Raw genomic sequence first — 24,929 nt, forward strand, 5'->3', positions numbered from 1 at the left:
CTGCATTTAGGTCCTGTTCATGGGTATCCCATGGGCATGTGGTTGGCCGCTGTGAGAACACGATGCCAGACATGGGTGCCAAACCATGATTTGCCCCTGAATTGGAGCAATCTTTGGGAAACTTGATGGCTCTTTGTTGTCATTCAGTAGGGAAACAAAGGTTTTCCCAGGATTAAAGAACCCACATGGAACTTTAAAGCCCAGATGTGTGAGCCTGAATGGGCCCCTGGCCTGATCCTGTAGGACTTATGTTCTTATACATTCTTGTTCTGCAGGACACACACTAGTAAACTGGATAACCCTTCTGGAAAAGAGGAGAAGGCGGAGAACTGCCGATGCCTCACCAGGGCACAAGGCGGGCAGGTGTGGAGGACTCCCTGGTCCTGAATGGGGTAACTGTGCCCCTGAAGGACCAGGTGCGCAGCCTAGAAGTCATTTTGGACTCACAGCTGTCCATGGAGGCACAGGTCAATTCTGTATCCAGGGCAGCTGTCTACCAACTCCACCTGGTACGCAGGATGAGACCCTACCTTCCTGCAGACTGTCTCCCCAGAGTGATGCATGCTCTGGTTATCTCTCACTTGGACTACTGCAATGCGATCTATGTGGGGCTACCTTTGTAGGTGACCCAGACACTACAATTAATCCAGAATGTGGCAGCTAAACTGGTGATTGGGAGCAGCTGCCGAGACCATATAACACTGGTCTTGAAAGACCCACATTGGCTCCCAGTATGTTTCCGAGCACAATTCAAAGTGTTGGTGCTGACCTTGAAAGCCCTAAATGGCCTCGTCCCAGTATACCTGAAGGAGCATCTCCACCTCCATCGTTGTGCCCGGACACTGAGGTCTAGCACCGAAGGCCTTCTGGGGGTTCCCTCCATGCGAGACGCGAAGTTACAAGGAACCAGGCAGAGGGCCTTCTTAGTAGTGGCACCTGCCCTGTGGAATGCCCTCCCACCAGATGTCAAAGGAAAAAAACAACTACAGTGGTACCTCAGCTTAAAAACTTAATTCATTCTGGAGGTCTGTTCTTAACCTGAAACTGTTCTTAACCTGAGGTACCACTTTAGCTAATGGGGCCTCCTGCTGCTGCCGCGCTGCTGGAGCATGATTTCTGTTCTCATCCTGAAGCAAAGTTTTTAACCCGAGGTACTATTTCTGGGATAGTGGAGTCTGTAAACTGAAGCGATTGTAACCCGAGGTACCACTGTATCAGACTTTTAGAAGACATCTGAAGGCAGCCCTGTTTAGGGAAGCTTTTAATATCTGAAGGACTATTGTATTTTAATATTTTGTTGGAAACCACCCAAAGTGGCTGGGGAAACCCAGCCAGATGGATGGGGTATAAATAATAAATTGTTGTTGTTGTTGTTATCTTCATGCACCGTCCCGAGGCAAAAGGTGGCAGTTGTTACCAGCCTGTGACTCGACCTCAAGACAAATTGGCCCAGGTTGTGTGGTACTTCCTAGAGATTAGCTGGTTCCCTTCTTGAATGGCCAGCAAACCTTGAGATAAATAAACAAATCCTTTTAGAAGCTTCCTTTAAGCAGGCTTTGGATGTAAAGGAAACTCGTGAGACGATATCTCCGGTAATCCAAAAATCACTGAGGCATGGGGCTCCCTTTGTAATCTGAGCCGCAGCAAATAAATGCGAGCAATATACTCGTTGGGCTGGAATCCGGTTGACAAATAGTGCTGGTATTTGAGCCCAGGCATTACATTTTCCAAATACATGGTGTCCTTGCTTCAATCTGGGGTAAAAATCTGCAGTCCCTCCCGCCATTCAGTTTTTTTTTTGCTCTTAAAACCTCATTAGTTTGGTTATTCACCCATTAAGGCGGTGTTATAGATTTTGGAGAAAGACACCCTAAACCTTAGAAAGTAATAAATGGTAGCAATTTGTTTAATTGGGATATGGATGAAAGTACAAGCTGCTAGGCTAGACAAGGAATCCCTGGGTTGGCTTCTGCAAACCAGCTTGGCTGGCCTAGCAAAGACTAAATCTTTTAACATGACCAAAGGGGTCATACGAGAGGAAGCCTTTGGTCTGGGGAGACAGATGTTGCCAAGGTGATGGGATGTATGTTTGAAGTGACAGGAAGAGAGAGTTTTTGAGCAAGGGGTGATGAGAGGAAGAAAAATAAAAAAATTGTTTCCAGTTAGCACCTTAGAGTCCAACCACATTTGTTATTGGTATGAGCTTTCGTGTGCATACACACTTCTTTAGATACGAAAGCTCATACCAATAACAAACTTAGTCGGTCTCTAAGGTACTACTGGAAAGAATTTTTTTATTTTGTTTCGACTACGGCAGACCAACACGGCTACCTACCTGTAACTAGCCCTAAAACAGCAATTTAACATGAATTTTACTATCTACAGCTTCCGAGTCATGTGGCCAGCATGACCAAGCCGCTTCTGGCAAACCAGAGCAGTGCATGGAAACACTGTTTACCTTCCCACTAGAGCGGTACCTATTTATCTACTTGCCCTTTGACGTGCTTTCGAACTGCTAGGTGGGCAGGAGCAGGGACCGAGCAACGGGAGCTCACCCCGTCGTGGGGATTCGAACCGCCGACCTTCTGATCAGCAAGTCCTAGGCTCTGTGGTTTAACCCACAACGCCACCTGCGTCCCAATAATCAATGTACCGTATTATAAAATAAATAAGACCATATTGTAGATGATAAAAATTAAAACTAATATTTTTTTCTTACCTGCACTGATGATAGTCATTGTTTGGATACGTATCTGCAGAAGTGTGCATGCACACAAAAGCTCATACCAATAACAAACTTAGCTGGTCTCTAAGGCGCTACTGGAAGGAATTTTTCTATTTTGTTTCTACTACGGCAGACCAACACGGCCACCTACCTGTAATGAGAAGAAGAAAGAAGAAGAAAGATTGGGATCCATCTTGGGCAGGTTGGCCGCAGGCTGTCTGGGAGAGATGCCTTGGACTGCTGCGGGGTACAAGCTCCTCTTGGAAGGACCGTGCTGTAAGATCTGGACTCCTTCCTTGCAGACTGAAGGAGTAAATAGGCGAATAGACCATCTTTCTTAAATGCTACAACAGCCTCCGCCATGTCTCAGTTCTCCAAAGGAACACAGACACTGGGTGAGCTCCTAGGACCCTCTGGGGTCTTGCTGCAGCTCAGCAGAGCGTGGAGATGGCATCCAACATTGGTAACAATCACATTCACTGTCCTTCCCCATGGATTTCAGTCACGGGCGTTATCATGGGAATGAGTTGGTGGGAATCCAAAGGGCCGTCCCTGTAATGTAAGGGGTACATGAGGAGCCCCAGTTCTTCTGCACTAATCCACCCCACAAAATAGTGGCTCTCTGTGTGTGCATGTGTAATCGGCCAGAGCAAATTGTGCGAGGGGAGAGGGGAAATTGGAAGATGAGAGAGCTTGCTCTGCTTTTTAAGAGCGTCTCTGGTATTTGTAGGAAACAGCAGGTAAGGCTTTTCACAGCAGGGAAATTGAAATATACTCGGAGTTGAGTGCTGATTTCATGCTCTTTATTTCAGCTTGTGATAAACAGTGAGTGAGTGCTTTCCCCCTAAAACCTCTGGCTATACAGTGGTACCTCGGGTTAAGTACTTAATTGGTTCCGGAGGTCTGTACTTAACCTGAAACTGTTCTTAACCTGAAGCACCACTTTAGCTAATGGGGCCTCTTGCTGCTGCCGCGCCGCCGGAGCACAATTTCTGTTCTCATCCTGAAGCAAAGTTCTTAACCTGAAGCACTATTTCTGGGTTAGCAGAGTCTGTAACCTGAAGCGTGTGTAACCTGAAGTGTATGTAACCAGAGGTACCACTGTATATACATTATTTACACCATGGGTCCCCGTGTGATTGGCTGACTCAACTCCCCTCCTGGAGCCTGATTGGACTGTTCCTGCAGGCCAATCAGGTTGCTGATTCACTTCCTCCTGGAGCCGGATTGGGCAGCTTCTGCAGACCAATCAGGTTGCTGCCTTCTAGGATCTTACCTGCATATTGTTCTAGGATCCAAGCTCAGTACATAACAGAAATAAACATTATTACCTCCAAACTACTGCTAAAGACCAAGTTAAAGACCGAGTTAAAGAGACGGGCTGGATATCTGGAAACTAGCATGTGAATAATTTTGTTTCTGTGGCTCACAGATGCCAGCTTTCATGACCTCTGCTCAGGCTGTGGTCTGCATGGCCCTATATACGTACCCTCCAACATTTCTCACATGAAAACAGAGATGTCCCTCCAACATCTATCAGATAAAAGTAGGAACATCCTTCCACAGCCGTCCAGGGACGTGGGTAGCGCTGTGAGTTAAACCACAGAGCCTAGAGCTTTCCGATCAGAAGGTCACGGTTTGAATCCCCACGACGGGGTGAACTCCCATTGCTCGGTCCCTGCTCCTGCCCACCTAGCAGTTCGAAAGCACGTCAAAATGCAAGTAGATAAATAGGTACCACTCTGGCGGGAAGGTAAACGGCGTTTCCGTGCGCTGCTCTGGTTCACCAGAAGCGGCTTAGTCATGCTCGCCACATGACCCGGAAGCTGTATGCCGGCTCCCTCAGCCAATAAAGCGAGATGAGCGCCGCAACCCCAGAGTCGGCCACGACTGGACCTAATGGTCAGGGGTCCCTTTACCTTTACCTTACCATAGCCCTCCAACATTTGACCAATGCAAATAGGGATTTCCTAAGGAAAAGCGGGGCATTCTGGGATCAAATCAGAAACCGGGATGGCTTCTGTAAATCTGGGACTGTCTCTGGAAAACAGGGAGACTTGGACACTTATGTTCTTCATAATCTTATTCACCTTTATCATATGCCTTGCTTTTCCTCTCTAAATTAAAAAGACCCAAATGAGGCATACTTTTATTTTAAGTGCCTGCTAAAAGCATTTTTGTTTAGACATGCCTACCCAGACATGCTGAACATTGGCTTATGTTTTCAAACTTTTCCGATCGGTTGTTTCTACTGATAATTTCATGGCTTTGTTCGTTTTCAGAGTGGGTGGGATGTTTTCAATGTATTCCCCTCCTTGGTTTTTAATATATCTGTGTAGGTTTCGTCATTTGGTCGGTCGTACATTGATTTTAATTGCCTTGGGCAAGAAAAAGCAGCTAACAAATAATAATAATTTTTTTTGCAAAGCGCGTTGAGTTGTTTTTTAAAAAACAATCAAGTGGTATATAATTTTCATGAAATAAATAAACAGAATATTTCAATAACGGCTGTAAATTTTTTCACTTGGTTTTCAAGACTGCAGTTTTGTTTTGTTTTTTTATTGCCAGTCACGGTTCCTGCCCCTGCCTCCCCACCGCCCTTTTCAAACCCCAGGGCTGGTTCTCATCTTGCATGGGGAAATGGCTTGGCTGGCGCTTACCTCTGTTAAGTAAATGATTTCTTCCAGCCAGATGATTGGCTGCCGCAGCATTTACCAGAGTGTTCAACAGCTCTGCTGAGAATAATCCCCTCCCCCTCCCTCCTTCTTACTGTTGGAACAGCCCAAATGAAAATGTTAACTTGCTCCAGCTCATGAACAAACATGTGCTCACAGTGGAACATTGTGCCATCAGCCAAAAGAGGAGGAAATTAATCCCCAAGCCAGTTGACGGCTCGAAAAGCGTCATTCGGTGAAGAACCGATCTGCCAAACATGTGGCATTGATTTCATTCTGCTTCCGCAAATCTGGCCTTTCTCACAATTCTTTTAAAAATCACATTCATTGCCCAGCTTTCTTCCAGGGAACTCACGGCAGCGAACGTGGTTTTCCCCTTTCTCTATTTGATCTCCAGAACAGCCCTGCGAGGTAGGTTAAGCTGAGAGGGCCTTCTCGGTGGTGGCGCCCGCCCTGTGGAACACCCTCCCATCAGATGTCAAAGAGAAAAACAACCACCAGACTTTTCGAAGGCAGTATACCTGAAGGAGCATCTCCACCTCCATCGTTGTGCCCGGACACTGAGGTCCAGCTCCGAGGGCCTTCTGGCAGTTCCCTCACTGTGAGAAGCCAAGTTACAGGGAACCAGGCAGAGGGCCTTCTCAGTAGTGGCACCCGCCCTGTGGAATGCCATCCCACCAGATGTCAAAGAGAAAAAACAACCACCAGACTATTAGAAGACATCTGAGGGCAGCCCTCTTTAGGGAAGCTTTTAATGTTTGGTGCACTATTGTATTTTAATATTTTGTTGGAAGCCGCCCAGAGTGGCTGGGGAATCCCAGCCACATAGGTGGGGTATAAATAAATTATTATTATTATTATTATTATTATTATTATTATTATTATTATTATTATTATTATCACTACTACTACTATTATTAGCCGTCTTGTGTATGCATTTTCAGAAGCCCTTGGCTGTCATTTTCTCATGCTGGAGCAGCCGGACTCCTAAAGGAAGACTTGGAAGTTATGTTCCTGACTCCACAAGGCAGTTTTCGGTGATCAATAACGCATCTATTCAGAGCCCGTATCATTTTAATTCAACGGGCGCGTTTTGAGGGCCTATTGTCCCAATGAAATACCGCCGGCTTCCCAGGTGACGTGCCTCATTAGACATATTCACAAGTCCCCCTCAAAAACGAAAACACCAGCCACTGGCTTGGAAAACAGAAAATATGTCCCCGAGTGTCAAGAGCCAAAATGGCCCCAAAACCAAGTGAGGTGGCATAGCATGACAATTTGTCCAGGGAACTTTGTGCCAGAATCAGAAAGAGCCTGAGCTTTGATCGAGATAGCCAAACATGTATTATTTTTTTTTAAAAAATGAAAATAAGCCACCAACAAGCGCCAGACTCTGGTCTATTGTTGGAATCAAAGTGACTTTCCGTTCAGATTCTTGACCCCTGACCAGAGCGATCAGCTGGTCAAGCGGGGAACAAGGGCTTGTGGGCCCCCCGGAAAGGTCAGTATAGGCCACCATCAATCACCCGAGCTCTCCTAGAGGCTGCCTTACATGTCAATTGATTAAGTAATGACTATTTAAGGCACCATTTCTCTTTGAAGTCGGGCGAGACAGGCAAGGGCCAGGAAGCAATGGAAGGGCTTTGCAGGGCTTTGGCTAAATCTGGAATGCTTCGCTTTCTGAACACGTGGGGTGCGATCGGATGCTTCCCCCGTACGGCGTGCGAAATCCGCGCAGGAGACGCTCGGCCGAGGTGCGAGAGGCATCTCGCGTATGCGCCAACAACGCCCGCACCCTCGCAATGGGTGGGTGAGACTGATTTATCGAGCTGGACAGTTGCCATGCCACCTACCTTTCCCTCTCAGTGTCTCTCTCCTTTTCCCCCTCCGGGCGCTTCCAGGCTGTCCCTATTTTTGCGCGGAATTCGAATGCGCACCGGCAAAGGCAAGTTGCACGGTTAAAGTCGGTTCAGAGCTGCTGCACAGCAAACCTGCTCCTCTGCCCAAAGGGTGGGCTTTTTTTGGTGGTAAGGAAGATGGCAAGTGTTGCAGGAACCCCCCCCCCATCATTCAGTTTGTACAAACACCACTTACACACACTCACACGCGACATACGCGACGCTTCTGTTATAAATTCATAGAAAACCACCCGTACATCAGATCTGTACCGTTCCACTTTTATTTTACACCATGAAGGAAGGACTATCTAAGGGGGGGAGAGACTTGACACAAGGCAGCCAACACGTCTGCAGAGAGCCCTACCCAGTTGGCATGCCAACCTTGATGGTCCTAGACAGAAGATCATTACACTCACAAAGGACCTGCATATGGAAGTGGATTCAGTACAGACTGAAACATAGGACAGTGACCAGCCCTTCCCTCTGGGGGCAGGAAACAGCGAACTCCTCTTTGTCCTCAGGAATGTAATTTTGGGGAGGGGGAAAGGAGGAACCGGACAGGTGACAAGACACTCAGGTTACCACCACAACTCCTCCCTGAACCCCTCCTCTTTGTGATGTGTCAGTGATGTAGTCATAATGTAGTCTTAGTGGTGTAGCATGGGGGATTAAAAAGGTAAAGGGACCCCTGACCATTAGGTACAGTCGCGGATGACTCTGGGGTTGTGGCGCTCATCTCGCTTTATTGGCCAAGGGAGCCAGTGTACAGCTTCCGGGTCATGTGGCCAGCATGACTAAGCCACTTCTGGCGAACCAGAGCAGCGCACGGAAACGCCATTTGCCTTCCTGCCGAAGCGGTACCTTTCATCTACTTGCACTTTGACGTGCTTTCGAACTGCTAGGTTGGCAGGAGCAGGGACTGAGCAACGGGAGCTCAGCCCATCAAGGGGATTCGAACCGCTGACCTTTCGATCGGCAAGTCCTAGGCTCTGTGGTTTAACCCACAGCGCCACCCACGTCCCTAGCATGGGGGATTAGTAGCTAATACACGTTGGGGTCTTCTTTTGTTCAGGGCTTCCATCTTGTTCCACCTTGTGGCAGGTGGGAGTCCTGTCGCGACAGTCTTCAATAAAGACCAAGCCTACTGGCTGCTGTTTTGCTCTGGTATTCCTGGCTGGTGTCCTTGTTTTTTTTGTCCAAGGGAGCCCTCAGATTTCTCCGTTAACACGAGGAAACGTGCTAGAAAGCATGGGGGTTATTTATTTCATTTGACCCCCAAGGTCAAAACCAGTGAGCTTCATGGCTGAGCGGGAGATTTGAACCCGGGTCCCCCCAGTCCTGAGCTGACACTCTAACCACTGCACCACACTTCATACATCATCATCTCACCTCCCTGCAAAGGAGACAGAATGAATGATGAATAAACAGGTCAGCTACAAGCAGCCTTTTCCCTCCAGGGTTGGGCAATTACGCCAATTTCTGTCTCTCTCGATTTCTTTCTTTTTTAAAAAGAATTATTATTATTAAAATAATTCAACATTAATTCATACATATTACAAATCTACAAACAAACATACATTTCATACAGTCCTTAAAAATATTCATACATACCCACACGCAATCCCACACATGCTTCCTTTTCCCACCACCATCCCTCACCCCTCACCCCACCCTTGTGTTAGACTTCCAATCTACTCAATTGCAATTTCTTTCCACTTCTATTACTTTCTTTCACACACTTTTAAACCAGCTTTCTGCTTCTTTTTCTGTTACACGTTGTTATCCAATCCTTTCCCCTGCATTTCTCTGAAATTCATCAATGAGTTACCAAGCAGCTTCCAAGCAGGTGGGAACCAGTCCTCCATTTCCCCCGAGGACAGTTGATCTAGGTTCGGATGCCTCCCCCCAAGTCCACTACAGCTGTCAACTTTTCCCTTTTCTTGCGAGGAATCCTATTCGGAATAAGGGAATTTCCCTTTTAAAAAGGGGGAAAGTTGACAGCTATGAAGTCCACAGGTGACAGCGATGCAGAACGCTTGCTGGACGAATGTGTACATCTCTTTTCCAACACCGACAAATTGCACCCAAAGGAACACCCAGCTGTTTAACAATCGCCGTGAGTCATGCTTACTTGCAGCTCACATGTGCATATAACTGATCCAGGAACCCTTCCAACAGTTTACATGTAATAAAACAGCTTATCTGATGCAGTTGTGTTTTTCTGTTGTTTGGCAACAGCCTGGAGCCGTGTCTCCTCCAGAAGATGTTGGCTCACTGCTCCTTCTCTGCAAGCTGTGGGAAATTTGTGACACAGCGATCAGAATACTGGGAGAGCACCAGGAAGGTCAAGGGTCAAGTCCCTGTTCATCCATAAAACTCAATGGGTGGCCATCTGTTAGCCTCTCTTTCCCTCTCCTCTCCTGGTATACTTTTTCCCTAGCAAAGAATGTCAGCCAACTTAGGCCCATATAATGGCTTACAAAAGAAAGACACGGTGCCCAGAACTGGTAAGAGATGTTTGCAGAAAAGGAGGCTGAGGAGGAAGCGTGGACAAGGGGTTGAAGGTGTAAATAGGGGTGCAAAGACTGCGGAGAGAATAATTGGGTGCACTCTTCCCACCTTGGATCAAATCTATGCTGCCAGGTGCCATAAGAAAGCTGCAGAGATAGTGCAGGATAGTGCGCACTCCGGAAATGATCTCTTTCAGCTTCTGCCTCCTGGAAGAAGGTCCAGGGTTATAAAGACTAGGACTAGCCGCCTGAGAAACAGTTTCTATCCAAATGCGATTTGGGTTTTAAACGCAGTGTAAGGTAGTCTCTTTGGGAGTAAAGGTAAAGGGACCCCTGACCGTTAGGTCCAGTCGTAGCCAACTCTGGGGTTGCAGCGCTCATCTCGCTTTATTGGCCGAGGGAGCTGGCATTCAACTTCTGGGTCATGTGGCCAGCATGACTAAGCCGCTTCTGGCGAACCAGAGCAGCACACGGAAACGCCGTTTACCTTCCCACCAGAGTGATACCTATTTATCTACTTGCACTTTGATGTGCTTTCGAACTGCTAGGTTGGCAGGAGCAGGGACCGAGCAACGGGAGCTCACCCCATCGCGGGGATTCGAACTGCCGACCTTCTGATCGGCAAGTCCTGGGCTATGTGGTTTAGACCACAGCGCCACCTACGAGTATATTGTATTTAATTATGGGGTATCAGAGTTTTTAGGGGCTAACCAGGTTGGGATAGCTGGGATATCAGGCTTGTTGGTTTTTGAATGTCTGATGTAGATTTTTTTCAGTTTCGTTGTTCTGTATGGGAGAATGACAATAAAGATTATCGTATTGTATCATATCGTAAAGGAGTGCAGAAAAAGCTTCAGAAATGGCTGCTGGGCACCATAGCTTTGCAGCCTTCACAGCTGGAGGCAGCGATGCTTCTAAACACCAGTTGCTGAAGACCACAGGACGGGAATCGTAAAACCACAGAATTGCAGAGTTGGAAGGGACTCCATATGGTCCAGCCCCTTGCAATGCAGGGATGCTCTTGTGTTCAAATCCTGCTTGCTGGTTTCCCACAAGCATCCGGTTGGCCCCTGCAAGAACAGGACGCTGGACTAGATGCGCCTGATCTAGCAGGCTCCTCTTATGTTCTTAAATGGGATTGGGAAGTAGTTGAAGGAGACGGGAAAGGGAAGTTCTAGGGGATTAATGAGGGGGAATAGTAGTGAGTTGGCAAATGACATGAGCAGAGGTAAAGCCCCTATATAACACCATCACAATGGTGACACCACTATATACATAATACAGTGGTACCTCAGGTTACATACGCTTCAGGTTACAGTCTCCGCTAACCCAGAAATAGTACCTCGGGTTAAGAACTTTGCTTCAGGATGAGAACAGAAATCGTGCTCCGGTGGCGCAGCGGCAGCAGGAGGCCCCATTAGCTAAAGTGGTACCTCAGGTTAAGAACAGTTTCAGGTTAGGAACGGACCTTTGGAATGAATTAAGTTTTTCACCAGAGGTACCACTGTATTCCGGGTGTGGTCTGACCAAGGCAGAATAGTGCGATACTAATACAGCGGGTGTATGGAAGTAGTGCTTCAGGTTAAGAACTTTGCTTCAGGATGAGAACAGAAATCGCGCGGCAGCAGTGGGAGGCCCCATTAGCTAAAGTGGTACCTCAGGTTAAGAACAGTTTCAGGTTAAGAACGGACCTCCAGAATGAATTAAATATTTAGCCTGAGGTACCACTGTACTATATACATAATACTATATACATAATGGTGACATAATGGGTTCAATAACAGGTGGAGATGAATCAGCGTATAGAGGGGAGGTCCAAAAAATATCTACATGGTGCCTAGGAAACAACTTGCACCTTAATATCAGCAAGACAAAGGAGATGGTGTTGGACCTTCGGAGGAAGAGAGGAGAACTAGCCCCGCTGTACATCGGGGAGGGCTGTGTGGAGAGAGTCTCTTCCTTTAAATTCCTAGGAGTTTATCTCAGTGAAGACCTTACTTGGAAAATAAATACAACCCAGGTGGTTAAGAAAGCCCAACAGAGACTCCATCTCCTCAGAGTATTGCAGAAGAACGATGTCAAATTGATGATCTCCTTCTACCGGTCCATAATAGAAAGTGTCCTTTCCTACTGCATCACGGTGTGGTACGCTGGTTTGACATCAGCTGATAGGAAGTGCCTACAGAGGGTGGTGAATACAGCACAAGATATTATGGGCTGTCCCGTGAATCTGCTGGATGACATCGCGGAAGAATGTTGCCTCAGGAGAGTGAAGAAAATACTCAAGGGATGATTCACACCCTAGCCGACACTTTCTTGATAAAGTATTTCAATAATAGTTAATAACGGGGGGGGGGGGGGTAAACAAAACAAAAGAGAGAAAGACTGTATTTGGTTTCCAGGCCTGCAGCTGCCAACCCCTAGTGTACGATACCTATAAAGAGACACACAGTTGCTTGCAGATTTGGCATTTAATCTGAGAAGCCTCTGGCACTGGGCAATTAATGAGGATCAAAGAATGCAGCCAAGAGAAAAGTGAAGGCTGGCAAACTACTTCTAATCTACCAAGCAAGACTTGAGAGACCCCCTGCTTCTCCCCGCCCCACCCCTTTGGCTCCTGCAAACGCCCTCCAGAAATTCCTCCAGGAAAAATGACCTCCAGCGGAAAGGAGCAGCCAAGCATACTAGGACTCAATTTCTTGACTTTAAGAAAGCCGACTTCATAAAACTTAGGGAAGTGCTGGGTGAGATCCCATGGACAGTAATACTAAAAGGAAAGGGAGCTCATGATGGCTGGGAGTTTGTTAAGAGGGAGATACTAAAAGCACAACGTCAGGCAATACCAATGAGAGGGAAACATGGAAGGTGCCTAAAGAAGCCAGGGTGGCTATCTAAAGAACTTTTAACTGAGTTAAGATTAAAAAAGGATGTGTACAAAAAATGGAAAAGGGGGGAAACCACCAAAGAGGAATTCAAACAAATAGCCAGCACGTGTAGACACAAAGTCAGAAAAGCTAAAGCACAGAATGAACTCAGGCTTGCTAGAGAGGTTAAAAGCAACAAAAAAGGCTTCTATGGGTATGTTCGTAGCAAAAGGAAGAGCAAAGAAACAGTGGGGTCACTCAGAGGAGAAGATGGTGAAATGCAAACAGGGGACACAGAAAGGGCTGAACTCCTCAATGCCTTCTTTGCCTCAGTCTTCTCCGATAAGGAAAACAATGCCCGACCTGAAGAATTTGGAGCAAGTGATTCAGCAAAGGAAACACAGCCCAGAATAACTAAGGAGATAGTACAAGAATACTTGGCCAGTTTAGATGTATTCAAGTCTCCAGGGCCAGATGAACTGCATCCAAGAGTATTAAAAGAACTGGCAGATGTGATCTCAGAACCACTGGCAGTCATCTTTGAGAATTCCTGGAGAACAGGCGAAGTCCCGGCAGACTGGAAGAGGGCAAATGTTGTCCCTATTTTCAAAAAGGGGAAAAGAGAGGACCCAAATAATTACCGCCCAGTCAGTCTGACATCAATACCAGGGAAGATTCTGGAGCAGATCATTAAGCAAACAGTCTGTGCGCACCTAGAAAGGAATGCTGTGATCACCAATAGTCAGCATGGATTTCTGAAAAATAAGTCATGTCAGACTAACCTGATCTCGTTTTTTGACAGAATTACAAGCCTGGTAGATGAAGGGAACGCAGTGGATGTAGCCTACCTTGATTTCAGCAAGGCATTTGACAAGGTGCCCCATGATATTCTTGTAAAGAAACTGGTAAAATGTGGTCTTGACTATGCTACCACTCAGTGGATTTGTAACTGGATGACTGACCGAACCCAAAGAGTGCTCATCAATGGTTCCTCTTCATCCTGGAGAAGAGTGACTAGTGGGGTGCCACAGGGTTCTGTCTTGGGCCCGGTCTTATTCAACATCTTTATCAACGACTTGGATGATGGACTCAAGGGCATCCTGATCAAATTTGCAGATGACACCAAACTGGGAGGGGTGGCTAACACCCCAGAGGACAGGATCACACTTCAAAACGACCTTGACAGATTAGAGAACTGGGCCAAAACAAACAAGATGAATTTTAACAGGGAGAAATGTAAAGTATTGCACTTGGGCAAAAAAAATGAGAGGCACAAATACAAGATGGGGGACACCTGGCTTGAGAGCAGTACATGTGAAAAGGATCTAGGAGTCTTGGTTGACCACAAACTTCACATGAGCCAACAGTGTGACGCGGCAGCTAAAAAAGCCAATGCAATTCTGGGCTGCATCAATAGGAGTATAGCATCTAGATCAAGGGAAGTAATAGTGCCACTGTATTCTGCTCTGGTCAGACCTCACCTGGAGTACTGTGTCCAGTTCTGGGCACCACAGTTCAAGAAGGACACTGACAAACTGGAACGTGTCCAGAGGAGGGCAACCAAAATGGTCAAAGGCCTGGAAACGATGCCTTATGAGGAACGGCTAAGGGAGCTGGGCATGTTTAGCCTGGAGAAGAGGAGGTTAAGGGGTGATATGATAGCCATGTTCAAATATATAAAAGGATGTCACATAGAGGAGGGAGAAAGGTTGTTTTCTGCTGCTCCAGAGAAGCGGACACGGAGCAATGGATCCAAACTACAAGAAAGAAGATTCCACCTAAACATTAGGAAGAACTTCCTGACAGTAAGAGCTGTTCGACAGTGGAATTTGCTGCCAAGGAGTGTGGTGGAGTCTCCTACTTTGGAGGTCTTTAAGCAGAGGCTTGACAACCATATGTCAGGAGTGCTCTGATGGTGTTTCCTGCTTGGCAGGGGGTTGGACTCGATGACCCTTGTGGTCTCTTCCAACTCTAGGATTCTATGATTCTATGATTCTATGATCTAAGAAGTTAACTGGAATCTGCGCCCGACTTATGTCAGAGCAGTCTACTAAGAGGGACCGAGCGCCACCTGGTGACTGAGAGGAGAAACATCAGCAGATGATAATCACATGTCGAAAAGTTGCTGAAAGAACCGGCGCAGGTGTGGATGTCTCTGTGGGTGCATTTGATCTGCGTGATTGCAGTCTTTTCCTCAAATGGACTTCCACCTGTATGCAGATCGTAAGAACATGAGATGAGCCCTGCCAAAGGTCCAGCGTCCTGTATTCCATAATGGCCCACTAAATGCCAGTGGGAAGCAAAAAAATGAAGGGTATCGGCATAACAGCATTTTCTTGCTGCCGTTCCCCAGCCCAAGAAAGCAGTTTCTGCGCATGCTGTAGAGGGAACTGGGCTGCCCAGACAACAAGACCCGTCTCTCAGCCTCGCTGATGTGGTCCAAAGGAAAGCAGAGTAAGACGTTTGGCACCAGCTTGGCTGCAGGAATTGCCGGAAGGAGGCGTTACAAGGCTTCAACCAACTGTCTGGACGTGCCCAAAGATGGACGTGCCCAAAGATGGACGTGCCCAAAGATTAAGGCTTTCTGGGAAATGATATATAATGAACTGAAAAAGGTATTTAAATATACCTTCCTGAAGAAACCAGAGGCCTTTCTCCTGGGCATTGTCGGCCAATTGGTGCTAAAGAAGGACAGAACTTTCTTTATGTATGCCACAACAGCAGCAAGACTACTTCATTGCGAAGTATTGGAAGACACAAGATTTACCCACTCTGGAAGAATGGCAGATGAAGGTGATCGACTACATGGAATTGGCAGAAATGACTGGCAGAATCCGAGACCAGGGAGAAGAGATGGTGAAAGAAGACTGGAAGAAATTTAAAGACTATTTACAGAAATATTGTAAAATTAATGAATGCTAGAAGGATGTTGGATAGAAACTAAGGGGTTTCCAGCTGTTACGCTTTAGGAGATACGAAAAAAAAAAGGTTTACAAATTGGTAAAAGCCTAATGGTAAGGATTTGCTGAACTAACAAATTGAAGTGGAATACAAAGAAGGGAGGTATGAGGAGGTTTGGGGAAATAAGTGTAAGGAAGATATGTTATGGAAAATTATTTGTTTTTTAACTGTTTTTATGTTGTATTTTGTTTCTTTTTATTTTTCATTTTCATTGTTATATTTTAAAAAACTTTAATAAATATCTTTTTTTAAAAAAATATACAAGGCTTCAACCAACTGTCTTGGGGACCCACTATGAAGAGGAAGAGGCTGGACATGGCGCTTTCCGGCTTTGCTGGCCGCTTTGTGGCCACGGCAGACAGAGGCTCCGGGCGCGGCGCTGCTTCGGCGCAGGATGGTGGAGGTGAGCACGGGCAGCGAGCTGATGCCAGGAGGTGTGTCCCTGGTGCCCTCCAGAACTCCGCGCCCTGGCGCCTTGCGCCACTAGCCTCTATGGGTAACATGCCCCTGCTTCCGATATTTGAAGGTTGACATTTTGATGGAGCCTGGGAATCTGCACAGAGTTGTTGTTGTTGTTTAGCCGTTTAGTCGTGTCCGACTCTTTGTGACCCCCTGGACCAGAGCACGCCAGGCCCTCCTGTCTTCCGCTGCCTCCCGCAGTTTGGTCAAACTCATGCTGGTAGCTTCGAGAACACTGTCCAACCATCTCGTCCTCTGTTGTCCCCTTCTCCTTGTGCCCTCCATCTTTCCCAACATCAGGGTCTTTTCCAGGGAGTCTTCTCTTCTCTGCACAGAGTAGCAATGAACATCTCCATCCAGGCTTCAGCCCTGAGTTCACTGCTCTCCTGAGCCGTCGCCAGGGTTGGCCCGCTCATGAGGCAAGATGAGGAGACCACCTCAGGCAGCAGGATCCACAGGAGCAGCGGATCCAGATGTACAGCTTTATTCCCCCCTTGTTCCTGATGTAGATCTTTGATCAGCCCTTCTTCCCGGAAGGGGAGGAGGCACCATTTTGTGGTTTGCCTCGGGCGCCAAAATATGTTGGGTCAGCCGTGGCCATCACTGTTCCTATTCAAAGAGCCACCTGCTGCATATTTAGGCAACCATGCATGAGAAGAGATCCAGCGCTGAGGGCCTTCTGGCGGTTCCCTCATTGTGAGAAGTGAGGTTACAGGGAACCAGGCAGAGGGCCTTCTCGGTGGTGGCGCCCGCCACGTAGAACGCCCTCCCACCAGATGTCAAGGAAATAAACAACTATTCTACTTTTAAAAGACAACTGAAGGCCAGTGGCGTAGTGTGGGGGTGCAGGGGGGGCGGCCGCAACATCTGGGGGTTAGGGTTAGGGGCGCAAATCCACGGGTTAGGGGGCGCAAATTACTTGCCTTGCCCTGGGTGCTGACAACCCATGCTATGCCACTGCTGAAGGCGGCCCTGTTTAGGGAAGTTTTTAATATTTAATGCTGTATTGTTTTTAGCACTCGATTGGGAGCCGCCCAGAGTGGCTGGGGAAACTCAGCCAGATGGGCAGGGTATAAATAATAAATTATTATTTTATTATTATTATTCATCAGGCAAGGCCTCCTTCCACCTGCCTTGCCCCACCCTCTAGTCTCTGCTTCTCGATTTAATTGTATTATTTTATGCACTGTGGCTTGCCATTGTTTTACTGAGTGCAGTTTAGAAATTATTTGTTGCAATTGTTAAGAGTGGGTTTCTGTTTAATTTTTATTGGCTGATATTATTATTCTATACTATTCTAATGATTGTTGAATGTTACTTTTTAAATGTGGGTTGCTTATTTTAAAGTTATGCTTTATTATCACATTTTTGTATTGCATTAGATTGTTATAAGGTGTACATTCTTTGTTTCTTCAGCTTGTAAACCGCCTTGGGCATTGTAAGATAGAAAGACGGTAGACAAATTAAAAGTGAAGATGATAATGATGATTGTTATAAGAATTTTAAGGTCATATATTAAAAAAATTAAATGTTCATAACTGTATATATAAACTGCATGTCTGAAACCCCATAGAAAAGGTCCTGAACAAATTGACCTCAAATATTTCTCTGCAGTGGGACGCAGGTGGCGCTGTGGGTAAAAGCCTCAGCACCTAGGGCTTGCCGATCGAAAGGTCGGCGGTTCGAATCCCTGCGGCGGGGTGCGCTCCCGTCGTTCGGTCCCAGCGCCTGCCAACCTAGCAGTTCGAAAGCACCCCCGGGTGCAAGTAGATAAATAGGGACCGCTTACAAGCGGGAAGGTAAAACGGCGTTTCCGTGTGCGGCTCTGGTTCGCCAGAGCAGCGATGTCACGCTGGCCACGTGACCCGGAAGTGTCTTCGGACAGCGCTGGCCCCCGGCCTCTTGAGTGAGATGGGCACACAACCCTAGAGTCTGGCAAGACTGGCCCGTACGGGCAGGGGTACCTTTACCTTTATTTCTCTGCAAGGTTAAAGTGGGAAACCTCCTCATTGTCTCTTTCCTCACAAATCCTAAGGGCACATTCAAGATATGAAGAGGGTGTGAGCCTGTGACCTGTGACCTAGATTCAGGAATTAAGTAGTTATAATAACAAAAGAGTGGCCAAAACCCAGATAATGCAATCAGGTAACTTGCCAGACAGGTGATAAACGAAGCACTCAGATTTCTGTTGTAGACCGCCTTTTCTGTGATGCATGTATGATGTTTCTGGGGGCGGTCTTGGACTTCAGGGCGGGCAATTTAAAATGTCTATATAAGGGTGGCCACACCTTGGTTCGGGGTCCTCCTCCTTCTCCTGGGTGTGGGGGGAGCACCCTGTTGCAACAGATCAATAAAGATCAAGAATACTAGCTGCTTTGCTTCTCAATATTCTCTAGTTGACTTCTGTCATTTTCTCCTACCAATAGGGAACCTATGTAAGGACTCTATATGGGCTCTTAGGTACCCCATAAGGGAAAAGGAACAGTTTTTCTTACTTATACACTAACAAATACCATTGGCTTTTTGGTTGGAGGACGGAGGGGAGAAGAGGTTTCGGGGGGGGGGGGAGGGCTCTCTGCAAAAACTCAAAGGCTACCCTGGGACGTATCTAGGATTAAAATGCCAGAAAATGCAGTGTAGTTTAAGAGCACTGGTGGTGTTTGCGTTATGCGGACCAGGGAATCGCCAGAGATATTGGTTCTTTGTCTAGAAAGAAGTAGCCTGCTGGCCATGTGTATCTTATATCAAAAAAGTTTGTGTATGGCACCCTGTGTGTTTCCAGTTTCAAAGTCTTCTAATTCCTGGGAACAATGTGTGCCTCTAATCTTCTTTTCTTTGCTCATCCAGATTCTCAAATCAACAACGGCTTATGCATTTAATATCCTTTCTCCCTGGGGACGGCCGCTAAATTCTCTGGGTCTAATGATTCCACTCCAATTTAGACGCCACGTCAAATATTATCTCTAACATTCCCAATTGTAGACAATGTTTTGTTTTGTTTTTTGTTTTTTTAACCCCTTGAATTGCGGAAGGTCGCCCTTAACATTAACCAACAAGGCCAACTATATACTCCGTGGACTGGGAAGTAAGTCCCACTGAACTGAATGGGATAATAAACACAGATAGGGTTGTGCTCTGACTGCTTTTTTAATTTTTTTTTAATTTTTATTAAGTACAAATTAGAAAACATACATCTTTACAACAAAAGAAAATACAAAAGGAAAGAAAATACATATAACCAAGGGGGAAAATTAGAAAATACTTTGTCTCTTTTCACATCTACAGTTATTTATACCTCTATAAAATGCTATTCACAATAAAGGAGTGAAATGAAAGATAAGATATCAGAAAAAAGGAAAAAGTACAAAAAAAGAAGTAAAAGAAAAAGATCGTAAGTGAAAATTTTTAAAAGTAGATAAGTATTCACTATACATAGCCGTTTCCCATCTATATTTATATTCAGTTGTATAATTTCATCTTGTCCTTATCTACCCTAAATAAAGTGTGTTTTTTAAAAGACTTCCACCGTTTGCCTCACGCGTTTTTAATAATCCGTTTGTCAGATCCTCTGTTCTTCATATTTTCCCTTTGGATTTCCTTGATGTCTCACTTTGTATTTTTTATATTACGCACAAGATTATTCTAAACACAACCAGATTTTTGTAGTCGAGCCCTGGTTTTGTAAATAATCATTTAAGAACTCCCATTGCTTCATAACCATAGTTTTGGATTTTCTCCTTATTATATCCATCAGTTTTGCTAGTTCCAGGTACTCGCAAAGTCTCCCCAACCATTCTCTTTTTGTTGGAATGCTGTCTTCTTTCCAATAGCTAGCAATCAAAATTCTCACTGCTGTTGTCGCGTATAGAAATAAGTTAGTTTTTTTCCTGAGTGCTTTTGTTAAGTATCTCTCGAAACTGAATTTCAAAAGTGAAATATACTCGGAGTCGAGAGTGGATTTCATGCCCTTTTTTCAGCTTATAGTGGTGAGGAGGAATGAAAGTTTCCCCAAAGTATCTGCTTTATATACATTATTTACACAATGGGCTGCACGTGATTGGCTAATTCCAGAATTCTCCTGTAGGCCAATCAAGTTGTAGATTCACTTCCATCTGGAGCTGGATTGGGTGGCTCCTGCAGACCAATCAGATTGCTGCATTGTTCTAGGACCAATCAGACTGCTGAATTTGGATCCTATTGTTCTAGGACCAATCAGACTGCTGCCTTTTGGATCCTATTCAACTCAGTACATAACACAAAGTGAGGACGATGTAATGTTTCATCATTTTTATTTGTAATTGGCAGCAGTCGTTCCATCAGGCTGCAGCAGAGGGCGATGGGTCTACAGGTCGTCTCCATCTGCTCTGCTGAAAGAGCCATTCCACCAGGCTATAGACTATATCTACATTGTTGGCACATCCATCGGTCTCAAGAGATAATGGAGGGCGCCTCCTGTAGTCAGACCGCTGTGTTAGCAGCAGCAAAGTGGCCTCTCTGGGGCGCAAGCTGGGGCAGTGTGTCTGGAGGTCCCGGGATGCCCAGGAAACAAGACCCCACTGTCTTCCCAGAGATATTTGTGAGCTGCTCTGGGAGACTTTTTTTCTGTCTGAAGAGTGGGATGAAAATGCTAATAATAATTTGAATCCTCAGTTTTTCTCTCTCTTCGCAATTTGGCTTCAATTTCTCTCTTCCAGATTACTTCTGCCACCTCTCTCTGCCTGAAAATGCAGCAAATTATTTATTTATTTTTTTATTTATACACCGCCCATCTGGCTGGGTTTCCCCCGCCACTCTGGCTGGACAGCATATTAAAAACACAATAAAACATCAAACATAAAAAACTTCCCTAAACAGGGCTGCCTTCAGATTTCTTCTAAAAGTCAGATACAGTGGTACCTCCGGTTACATACGCTTCAGGTTACAGACTCCGCTAACCCAGAAATTGTACCTCGGGTTAAGAACTTTGCTTCAGGATGAGAACAGAAATCGCGTGGTGGCGGCAGGAGGCCCCATTAGCTAAAGTGGTGCTTCAGGTTAAGAAGAGCTTCAGGTTAAGAACGGACCTCCAGAACGAATTAAGTCCTTAACCTGAGGTACCACTGTAGTTTATCTCTTTGACATCTGATGGGAGGGCGTTCCACAGGGTGGGCGCCACCACCTAAAAGGCCCTCTGCCTGGTTCCCTGTAACTTGGCTTCTCGTAGGGAGGGAACCACCAAAAGGCCCTCGGAGCTGGACCTCGGTGTCCGGGCAGAACGATGGGGGTGGAGACGCTCCTTCAGGTCTACTGGGCTGAGGCCGTTTAGGGCTTTCAAGGTCAGCACCAACACTTTGAATTGTGCTCGGAAATGTACTGGGAGCCAATGTAGGTCTTTCAGGACCGGTGTTATATGACCTCGGCGGCCACTCCCAGTCACCAGTCTAGTTGCCACAATCCGGATTATCTGCAGGATTCTCTGTAGGATCCAGAAAGTGGTAGGGCTTAGTGTCAGTAGTTAAGCCTACACTCGAGTAGGACCCTGGTAGAGACACATGCACGACTGGCATGTTCCCTTCCTCCTGGTCTTTCGTTCAGGAGCTTCAAAAGCTCTCTTCTTCCCGAACATCCCAGCGACCAATGCCTACAGACACCAGCACACTTAGGGATCCACAGAGTTTGCGCAACTTGCGCGTGACAGACCGCAGGAACTCAGCATTTTGGCTAATCTACTTTATTTACACATAAACACACACCTAGCACTGCAACATGGCTCCCTCTCTCTCTAGCATCAGACAGCAAAGATAAAAAGAACAAAGGACAATAGTCCCACTTCATGGAACACAGGAAAACAAACATCCTCTGTCTGTCACTTCCCACTCTGTGAAGTCAAAACATACACCGTCATGTGAAAGACAACAATCCCATGACTGCAATCACAGAGCAGGAATTCTAACACTTAGATGGTGGAGATACCCTTCTTAAATTTTATTTGCGTGTTTGTTTGAAGATATCCCCCCCTCCACCAATTTGTTGGTGTTTAGTCGTTTAGTCGTGTCCGACTCTTCGTGACCCCATGGACCAGAACACGCCAGGCACTCCTGTCTTCCACTGCCTCCCGCAGTTTAGTCAAATTCATGCTGGTAGCTTCGAGAGCACTGTCCAGCCATCTTGTCGTCTGCCGCCCCCTTCTCCTTGTGCCCTCAATCTTTCCCAACATCAGGGTCTTTTCCAGGGAGACTTCTCTTCCCATGAGGTGGCCAAAGTTGGAGCCTCAGTTTCAGGATCTGTCCTTCCAGTGACCACTCAGGGCTGATTTCCTTCAGAATGGATAGGTTTGATCTTCTTGCAGTCCATGGGACTCTCAAGAGTCTCCTCCAGCACCATAATTCAAAAGCATCAATTCTTCCGCGATCAGCCTTCTTGATGGTCCAGCTCTCACTTCCATACATCACTACTGGGAAAACCATAGCTTTAACTATACAGACCTTTGTTGGCAAGGTGATGTCTCTGCTTTTTAAGATGCTGTCTAGGTTTGTCATTGCTTTTGTCCCAAGAAGCAGGCGTCTTTTAATTTCGTGACTGCTGTCACCATCTGCAGTGATCATGGAGCCCAAGAAAGTAAAATCTCTCACTGCCTCCATTCCTTCCCCTTCTATTTGCCAGGAGGTGATGGGACCAGTGGCCATGATCTTCGTTTTTTTGATGTTGAGCTTCAGACCATATTTTGCGCTCTCCTCTTTCACCCTCATTAAAAGGTTCTTTAATTCCTCCTCACTTTCTGCCATCAAGGTTGTGTCATCTGCATATCTGAGGTTGTTGATATTTCTTCCGGCAATCTTAATTCCGGCTTGGGATTCATCCAGCCCAGCCTTTTGCGTGATGAATTCTGCATATAAGTTAAATAAGCAGGGAGACAATATACAGCCTTGTCGTACTCCTTTCCCCTCCACCAATGCTGCCCTTCAATTAAAAAAACATAATAATCAGAGTGGTAGGTTAGGCTGGCCTCAACTAGAGCCAGGGCTTTTTCGGCTGTGGCTCCAACCTGGTGGAACGCTCTGTCACAAGAGACTAGGGCCCTGCGGGACTTGACATCTTTCCGCAGGGCCTGCAAGACAGAGCTGTTCCACCAGGCCTTTGGCTAGGGCACAGCCTGACTCCCTCCCTCGGCAATCTTTACAATACTTTAGTTTATGGTTGCCATCAATTTTGATTTTAATTAATTCTTATGATGTTTTTATGATGTTGCACTATTTTAGTGTTGTTAGCCGCCCTGAGCCCGGCTTCGGCTGGGGAGGGCGGGATATAAATAAAATTTATTATTATTATTATTATTATTGGTAGCTCAGACTGCCCCAAAGTCACCCAGCGGGTTTCATGTCTGAGTAGCGATTTGAACCCTGGTCTCAATCCAAGTCATAGAAGAGCACTCTAACCACTACACCACACTGAATTTAGGACCCATTTTTCAGTGCTACTCTTGCTTTCCTTCCTCTTGGCTCTGTACTACAGGCTGATGTTGCAAATGTGAAAAACAGGCTAGGAAGAGGAAACGGCTGTTACTCAGGAGGGCAAGTTTGGACTTGCTTGTGCTTCAGCTATCAATTGTAATCAAACTCCAGCAAAAACTGCTGAGCGGCAGGACCTAGGGCCCCACTCCCCCCCCCCCTTCTTTTTAAATAGACCTTCTATGCAAGAAGCACTTTTCATTATCAAATCACATAACCAGCTGGAAAATTAGCCTTTCAGGAGTCCTTAAGCACCTGCTTCTGTTTAATGAGAAAAACTGGCCCAGTTGTCCCTGCAGAAGCTATTAAAGCATCTCACAGCAATGTGGGCAAAAGGGGATTATTTCATTCCCTGCTCCCTTTCTTGCAACTCCTAAGTGCAGTCCATTTATTTAGCAAAGCTAAGCAAGGTCTGGTATGGTTTCAGGTTGGATGGGGGACTGTGTGCTGAGATTTCTGCATCTCAGGGGGTTGGACTACAGGTCCCTTCCAGCTCAATAATTATATAATTTTATATCCCACCTTTTTCCCAAATGGGGATTCAAGGCAGCTCCCAGTGTTTAAACCAGGCTTCCTGAACCTTTTCCATCCAGATTTTTTTGGCCTACAACTCCCATGATCCCTAGATAGCAGGACTAGTGGTCAGGGATGATGGGAATTGTAGTCTCAAAACTTCTGGACGGCTGAGGTTGAGGAAGCCTGCTTTAAAGCATCATAGGTAAAGGGTAAAGGGACCCCTGACCATTAGGTCCAGTCATGGCCGACTCTAGGGTTGCGGCACTCATCTCGCATTACTGGCCAAGGGACCTGGCGTACAGCTTCCGGGTCATGTGGCCAGCATGACTAAGCCACTGCTGGTGAACCAGAGCAGCGCACAGAAATGCCGTTTACCTTCCCGCCGGAGCGGTACCTATTGATCTACTTGCACTTTGAGGTGCTTTTGAACTGCTGGGTTGGCAGGAGCAGGGATCGAGCAACGGGAGCTCACTCCGTCGTGGGGATTCGAACCGCTGACCTTCTGATTGGCGGTAATAATAATAAAAAACAAGCTAGTTTGAAACAATAATCAAAATGCATCAGAAGCACATTTGGAACCACCAGGCAAAAAGGTTCCTTTTTAACCAGGCTTTTGGTTGATTTGATAGACATCCTATGCCCTTTTAAAATGTGGGGGGGGGGTGTTGGGGGGGTGTTATTGAGTTGTTTTTGATATTTTGATTTTATTCTGTGAACTGCCCTGAGACCTCTGGGTATAGGGCAGTATAATAATAATAATAATAATAATAATAATAATAATAATAATAATAGAATCAGCAATTAAAATGCAGTTTGCTCTAAACAGCAGCCCGT

General features: G+C 46.2%; 1 protein-coding gene across 1 annotated transcript in view; it reads left to right on the forward strand.

Moving 5' to 3' along the window:
• Positions 1–15,927: 15,927 nt before the first annotated feature.
• The window catches only part of LOC308588529 (retinal guanylyl cyclase 2-like), a gene marked incomplete at its 5' end in the record, with an annotated part of 66,362 nt that continues 57,360 nt past the window's right edge, over positions 15,928–24,929 (forward strand). The window contains one exon of the mRNA XM_081196942.1: positions 15,928–16,036. Within this exon, the coding sequence (XP_081053068.1) occupies positions 15,928–16,036 (109 nt within the window). The remainder of the gene's footprint in view (positions 16,037–24,929) is intronic.

Source organism: Podarcis bocagei (genome assembly GCF_964188305.1).
Source record: "Podarcis bocagei genome assembly, chromosome: 6".
Lineage (NCBI taxonomy): Eukaryota > Metazoa > Chordata > Lepidosauria > Squamata > Lacertidae > Podarcis > Podarcis bocagei.